The 7,854-nt window shown below is 49.2% G+C and overlaps 1 protein-coding gene across 1 annotated transcript in view; it reads right to left on the bottom strand.

Annotated features, from left to right (window-relative positions):
* IGDCC4 (immunoglobulin superfamily DCC subclass member 4) overlaps positions 1–7,854 on the bottom strand; it is a gene marked incomplete at its 5' end in the record, with an annotated part of 28,382 nt that overhangs the window by 15,593 nt on the left and 4,935 nt on the right. The window contains 4 exons of the mRNA XM_025038970.1: positions 1–42; positions 836–991; positions 3,594–3,734; positions 5,300–5,436. The exon at positions 1–42 is cut by the window's left edge and continues 438 nt beyond it. Of these exons, the coding sequence (XP_024894738.1) occupies positions 1–42; positions 836–991; positions 3,594–3,734; positions 5,300–5,436 (476 nt within the window). The remainder of the gene's footprint in view (positions 43–835; positions 992–3,593; positions 3,735–5,299; positions 5,437–7,854) is intronic.

Raw genomic sequence — 7,854 nt, 5'->3', positions numbered from 1 at the left:
TCCGCGACAGAGCCTCGGGCGCCTGCGAGATGGCCGGGGCCGCTGGGGGCGGGAGGGGGATGCTGAGCGCGTGCTCCGGCCGCTAGGGGTTCTGCCCTTCCCCTAAATACACTGACCGACTCCCACATCCTTTCCAATCATGCTAACCTCTCCCTGACTCACCCCTTCCCCCAAAATATTCTAGTGCAGTGCCGTACTATCACTTTTTCTGCATTTACCCCAGCCCCAAGCTATTCTCTTCCTTTCCCCGAATTGTCTCCAGGCCTCTTCGGCTTCCCTTAAATACCCTAGCTCCTCCCAGTTTTAACCCCACTCCCTCATTTACCACCTCCTTCTTCCCCACCGTCTAGCGTCTCCCACACCTATCAGATTTACCCCTCTCCACAGTTACCCCTGCCGTGAGCAACCCCATCCCCCAGTTTTCTTAGTACCACTCAGACCACCCCACTATTTTCTCCCGTAACCTCAGTCCCACCCAGACTATCCCCTCCTCACCCTCCAATTACCCAGGTGGGGCCCTAATCGCCCCTCTCCTCTCCCTGATTCGGCTCTTCCCAGTGCATCCTCCAGTCTCTTTCCACCACGTCCCCTCCTTCAATTATCTAGTCTGTCCCCTCTAAGCCCCCCACACTTAAGAAAGACTCCTCCCCATGAGCTCAACACCCTCCTCCCAGCCCTACAGCCCTTTTTCATCCTCCAGGATCATCCCTCAGTTCCTTTAACACATCCGTTTGCCCACTTCCCTCTTCCCATTCTTCCCTCAGCCCCAACTAACCCTCCTCAATACGGTCTCCTGCAAAAAATCCCCCCAACCCCAGTCTTCACCCCGCCTCACCCAGCACGCGGAGCTCAGCCGCCGCAGTGGCGAAGTCGCGCGTGCGGGGCTTGTTAGCTCGGCAGACGTAGACGCCAGAGTGCCGAGGCTGCGCGCTGGAGATCAGTAGGTTTGTGCGGCCTAGGACGATGACATCCGTGGAGATGGGCTTCCCGTCTAGGAGAGGAGAGGTAGAGCCCTGGAGAAAATCTCTGAGGACTGCCCCTCTATCCAATGTCTGGACCCCGGGGGGCCCCTCTACTCTTGGGTTAAGAGAACACAACAGTTCCCGGTTTCACACTCAGTTCCTCCACTTGCAAGCCTTCTCTGAATCTCTGTGTTTCAGTGTGCAAAATGGGGAGACTGGATGTGGGGTGGAACGAATAAGGTTTGTGAGAACCCCTGGCACAATGCAGGCACATACTAGGTGCTCAGTATACCAGTTATTACTATTACTGTTAAATTCGTTTCTCTCAAGGACACACATAGTACTGGGCTAAAAACATACAAGGACTACTGTAAGGTTTTAGCCCAGTACTATGAACAAGAAATAACTGGAAAGGTCTGACCAAAACCAAAGTTTTGAATATGTACAGAAACTTTTATCTTCATGTGAAATGAAAACCATTTTAAAAGCCTTTGCCTTATGGACATGAACAGAAAATCCAGGGAAGAAATGCAAATAGCCAAGAAACACAAAAAAGTGTTCAAGTTCACATAATCAAAGAAAGGCTCATCAAAACACAGATGTTAATTTTCACCTATTGAATTGGGAAAGTTTTTAAAAACAATAAGTTGCAATGCAGGAGAAAGGGTAAATACTGATAACAGAGAAAGGGCTGTACAGGGGCTCCACCTTGGCCTTGAAGCCAAGGATTCCATTTGTAGATACTTGTCCTGGGGAGATGTGAACAGGGCTGATCACTGTAGTGTTAACTGTAATAGTAGACAGCTGAAAAGGACTTAAAAATACAACAGTAGCAAACTAAATTAGAGCTATAATCAAGTGGTAGAATATCATATAGTCATAATTATTTTTTGAAATAATTTTAAATATAAAGAAACACTTTTGATGTACTGTCGAATAAAAATAGGACTTGGAACTGTAAATTCGGCATGTTCTCAATTTCGGGGAAAAATGTACGTACGCATAGAAAAAAATCTGGAAGAAAATACACACATATGTTAACAATTTTTATCTCTGAATGGTGGGATGTTTTCTGTTTCTGCTTTTCCTTCGTTTTCCACAATGAACACACATAACTTTTGTGATCAGAAGAAAATAAAACAAAAGTCCCTTCCCTGACTTAGTGGATTAAGTTCCTGGAAAAAGAGCAGTGTCTGGGTCAGGAATGAAGGCTTTTTGCAGCCTTTTTCTTCCTCGTCTCTATCCAGGAGTGCTTTTGGCAGAGTTTCTTCACGTGAGCACCCAAAACCACGGGTGTCAGAAACCTCTGGGACAACCATTCTCAAATCCTTCTTGAACACACAAATCACAGAATTGCAAAGGATCCTAAGATGCAAAGGTCTAGGGCAGGCCTCAGATTCTGCATTTCTAACTAGACCCAGTAGCAAAGACCTAGGGCACTTGATTCCTGGGTCATAATTCACCAGATGTGAAGGAAGGGAGTCTATAGTTTTAATAAGTTCTCTGGGTCATTGTGATATTAGACCTTCTGGATGACATCAGGCTTACCCCAATAGTATAAGGGTGCTACTGGCCCTAGGAACCCCCTAACTAGGCACCTGTCACAAGTCCAGTGAGGCGATACTGGTTGGGGAGGCATAAAGATACCAGCACTGTTCCATCTTATCAGATCAGTGGGGGTATATAGTTGTTTGGTTTATGTATTCATTACATACTCTTGAATGTGAGATATAAACATACAAACTGCCATCAACTTGGGACAAGTCACTTCTTATTGACAAATGGAAACAAAAATTATCCTTGTTTTTCTTCCATATAGGACTGTGGGGAGCAGTGTAATGGAAAGAGAATTGGCTCTACAGTTTGGGTCCTGGCTTTCCACCTGCTTCCCTGAGCCTCAGCTTTCCATCTGCCCACTGGGAATAACAGACCTGGCTTCTCCCCTCTTCCAAGGGCTCTTGGAGGCTCAGGCAGGAGAGCACTATAAGTGCTCAGTAAACTTTAAGTCGATGGTTGGCCCAGTGCCCTCATTACCTTGATAACATCTCCTGTAACACAGTCCCTCTTGGCACTTATCACTTGCTGCCTGATACTGTCAAGCCTCTCTTCATGGCTGTGTGTTTTATTTTCCTCACCTAGACTATGAGTTCAGAGGCAGGGTCCCTGTGTCTCTCATCTGGGTATTTTATTCACTGTGCCCAGCATGAAGCCAGGCAAACAAAGGCAGAGGCATACTGGGTGGACCAAGAGGCAGCCCTGTAATTAAACAGCAACAGTAGGGGTCTGATTACACCTGACTCACTGGCTGTGTGGCACCTTTCCAGCTCTCACACACTCACTTGTAACACTGTTGTGAGGGATGAAATAAGGTGGAGAAGCTAGCCCAGTGCCTACCCTAAGTAAAATCTTGAGTGGCAGATTTGAAATGCCTAGTAAAGGAAATATGCCTCACAGATTGATGATTAAGTTTGTCCAGGTCCCCCGCCCACATTCAGCTGTGGGAGAGAAGTTTTTGCCACGCCAAAGGTTGGTGACTATGGAACGGTCACCCTTATAGTTCCCTGACTCGGGGACACATGAAATGCCACACCCCTCCTTTCCCATGCCCTCCAGCCCCCTCCCTCCACTTACCCTGTCGGACCCAGGACACGAAAGGAGTAGGGTCAGCTGAGGCTACACATTCCATCACAACACTCTGGCCAGACACCACTGTGGTATTCTCAGGAGCTGCCACGATGACCACATCTTGTCCCCTGGGGGACACTAGGGACCCTGGAGAGAGGGCAGACCAGCAGGCAGCCTTATTATTTCGGCATCTATACATGCAGCACCACCCTTGATGCTCAGTCAGCCAGGGTTCCATCTGACAGACAAGAAAAGCAGCTGCGTGGTTCCGCAGAGCAGGGACTGGGATGCAGAGCTCTTTTTCTTGAAGCCAGGAGAGAAATAATATGGCCTCTGACACACCATCCCTAAGTTTCCTTGCCAAATCAAACCCACCCTCCAAGTAGAGCAGGGATCTCCAACTCCCAGGCCGTGGACTGGTACCAGTCCGTGTGCAGCTCATTAGGACCCGGGCCGCACAGCAGGAGGTGAGTGGTGGGTGAAAGAGCAAAGCTTCATCTGTAGTTGCAGCCGCTCCCCAGCACTAGCATCACTGCCTCAGCTCCACCTCAGATCACCGGGCATTAGATTCCCATGGGAGCGCCGGTCCCTGGTGCCAAAAAGGTGGGGGACCGCTGAAGTAGAGATTGGACAGGGTCATGAGTAGACTTTAGTTTGGACTTGGAGTCAACAGTCATAGTTTCTAGTTCCAGCACTTATTATCATTATCATAATTGTGCTGTGTGACCTTAGAGACAAGTCCCTTCTCCAAAGGGTCTCAGGTTCCTATGTGCGAAAAGGCAGAAAGGCAGAGAGAGCATGAGTTCAAGTTTCAACTCCCTGAGCACCTATTCTTGCCACATTCTCAGTGTGACCTGGCCCCTTGCGTCAGCCTGGTGAATACCTGGTTTGTCCAGCAGATGGAGGCAGAGACCCTGGGTACAGGAGGGAGAGCAAACCAGACTCCAACCCAACAGCTCCCCAGCTAAGCCAGGAGGAAGGAGGGTGGAAGTGGAGGTGTGGTGGGGAGTAAGGCAGGATTGGGGAGAGATGTGAGGAGGGGCTTGGGTGTGGGGAGGTGCCATGGCAAAGGGAGGCAAGTGACAGGCCCGAAGATCCGGGGAGCACGGACTAGGTGCCAGGCACTTTCCACTCTCATTTCAGCTATTCTCACAACCCTCTGGAGCTGGACATTTGATAACCAGCCCAGGGTCATGCAGATGGTGAGCAGAGAAGCCAGGATTCAAACCAGGTCTTCCTGACCCCAAAGCCTGTGACTTTCCCACTGTATCATCCTGGGACAGGAACTTTTCAAAGAAATGGAGAGGACAGGAGCACCAGACTGCAGGCAGCCAGATTCACAGGGCACGGCAAGAAGTGAGGGGCAAATCCTCCAGGGCCCAGAGCCCCTTAGGGCATACAGAGGGCAGGGACCAAGGCTTACAGTCACTGACACCTGTCAGATCCCTCCCCACCTCTGTCCCTAGCCCTGGCTGCTCTATCCAACCCAAGGAACAGGCCTCCATGGGAAGGGAGCCCTGCACTGGGAGTCCAGCCCCAGCTCTCTGACTTGTTGGGTGGCACTGCCTTCTCTGGGCTGCATCACCTCACCTGATGGGAGTGATACCCTGTCACCTATTTGAAGGCAGGGCTTGGACCTCTTGAGGCCCCTCCCAGCTCTGAAGTAGCTGACTCCAGAACAATCCATTTCCCTGCCCAGCCAGCCCCCTTACCTCTGCGGGCCACACTGAGTAGAGCCTCCTTGCTGAAGCGCTGGCGGGCTGAGTTGGTGGCCACACAGCGGTAGGAGCCTGTGTCACTCTCTTGAACGTCCAGGATCTGGAGAACCCCGTTGGGAAGAGTGATGATCCTTGGGAGGGGGAAAGGGCACCTGTGAGGTGGGCAGCTCTGCAAGGGGGGGTGGCATGTCCTGGGCCCACCCCACTCCAACCTAAAATTCCTATAGTGTTGCACTTTCGAGCCTCACTCATAATTTTAAAAATGCACACTGGAATAGTAAGATACCATTTTCCCCTATCTGATTGGCAAAGGTCAAAGGTTTAATTGGGGAGAAGGCATCCCCGTCTTCTTGGTGGCCATGCCAATTGAAACACCCTCTTTCAAGGGCAAGCTGGTGCTATCTTAAACTCAAACCTACCCATGCCTTTTGACTCAGCAATGACACTTTGAGGACCCTAACCTACAGATATTCTCATACATGTACACAAAAATGTATACTTAATATCTACTCCAGCATTATCTGTAATAGCAAAAGACTGGCAACAATCCAAACATCCATCTGTAGAGTGGGAACCAGCGAAATTAATTTGGGTACATTCATAAAAGGAAATGCTAGGCAGCTGTTTAAAAGGCGGTAGTTCCCTGTGCGCTGATACAAGATTTACAAAATGTGTATGGTGCTGAAGTGTGTGTGTGTATGTGGAGGGCGATATGTACACTTATATGCTGGCACTGAGTTCCCTGGTAATGGAGGTTGCCTCAGGGGAGTGATCCTGGGATCCTGGGAGCTGATAATGGGAGAAGATTTACTTATACAGCTTTCTATAGAGCTTGAATTTGTTTACCCTCTGCCTATATTACCTCCTCCTTCCCCTGATAAAATTCCTTTTATTCATACTATACCATCTGACTCTCAAAACAAGCCTAGGAATAGAGGGGATCACAACCTTCATTTTATTGGTGACAAAACTAAGGCTAGGAGAGAGAATGGTATTTCCTCAAGGTCCCACAGCCGGAGCAGAGCTAAAAACTTGAACCCAGATCTTCTGGTGCCAAATCCCCTGTTCTTCCCACCTGCCTGTCTCTGCAGCCCTTGGATGGCTGAGAAAGACAATGGAAGCGACGTAGTCCCCAGCAAGCTCCAGTCAACACGTACATTACTGAGGACAGGCAAGATGGATGAGGGTAGTGTTATCTGCCCTCTTGCTTACAGGGCTGGAAAGCATCTTGGGCTAGAAAGGCCCAGAGGCCTTGCTTGAGAGACAATACAACCTGGTGCAGGAAAATGTCCACGGCGGCCGGGGTGGCGGGGAGCAGAGTGGGCGCTGGCCCACGTAGGGCATGAGTGGGTTCTCCTCAGAACTCCAACTGTGATCCCTGCGGGGTCAGCTAGAGGCTGAGAGTTCTAATTTCTCAAAAGAACAAATGGTGCTGGCCCCTGGATCTAGATTAGGCCAAGGTCAGAGAGGAAATGGGGCAGCTGTGCACTTGGTAAGGATCTCTTGGCTTGTGGGAAAACTGAGTATGAGAAAATCTAAACAGGAGAGAACTAGCTCCGGGGTGTTGGGAGACAATTCTGGTGACAGGCCTAGAAACATGCCCAAAAGACTTAAAGAAAAAACAGAAATCTGCTTCACTCCCTCTCTCATCTCAAAGGCAATGCCCCAGCGTCTTATCCAGCTGTGCACTTGGTAAGGATCTCTTGGCTTGTGGGAAAACTGAGTATGAGAAAATCTAAACAGGAGAGAACTAGCTCCGGGGTGTTGGGAGACAATTCTGGTGACAGGCCTAGAAACATGCCCAAAAGACTTAAAGAAAAAACAGAAATCTGCTTCACTCCCTCCCTCACCTCAAAGGCAATACCCCAGCGTTTTATCAGCTCCAACAGCTGCCCGCATCAGCGTGGGTCAGAGGGGGAGAAGGGACAAGGAGGCAAAGGGTGACTGGAGGTAAAATCCTGAGCCAGCACCCCCCTGCTGCCACGAATAGGAAAGGTCAAGTGGGGAGGGATAGGCAGGGCTGATGGGGAAACAAAGGCCTGCCTCCAAGACCCTTCATCCTCCCTCAGTCTAGCTAGCTGACTCTGCCTGTGGGGTTCCTGACAGCAGCTGCCCACACTTCCAAACCTCAAAGTTCCCTGGTCTTTCCAGGGAAATTGTGCTCCAGGCACCCAAGAGCTAATATGTCCTTTGACAAGTAACATTTCCTTAGTTATGGGTGTTGAATGAAAGAACCAATGAACAAACATACACCTTTCCTCAAATGTGCTGTTGCTACAACCCAAAGAAACAAAATAGAACCACTGTTAGTGTTCATTTAAAATCTTTTGTTTTGTTAGAATGCGGTTTTCAAAGCTTTGTCCTTGGAAAGATGTCCAAGATATATTGGTTAGTGGGGAGGGGTATCACAAAACAGTGTTTATGAAGCAATTCCGTTTTTAGAACACAAATAAGTGATATGTTAGAATATGCACAAAAAAGTCAAGGGTGGAAAACCTCCCATTACTCACAGAGGTTTTCTCTGGGAGTAAAATTACTGAGGACTCTTG

The sequence above is a fragment of the Pteropus alecto genome, unplaced genomic scaffold (genome assembly GCF_000325575.1).
Source record: "Pteropus alecto unplaced genomic scaffold, ASM32557v1 scaffold86, whole genome shotgun sequence".
Classification (NCBI taxonomy): Eukaryota; Metazoa; Chordata; class Mammalia; order Chiroptera; family Pteropodidae; genus Pteropus; species Pteropus alecto.
This window is presented reverse-complemented; position numbering and strand designations above follow the sequence as displayed.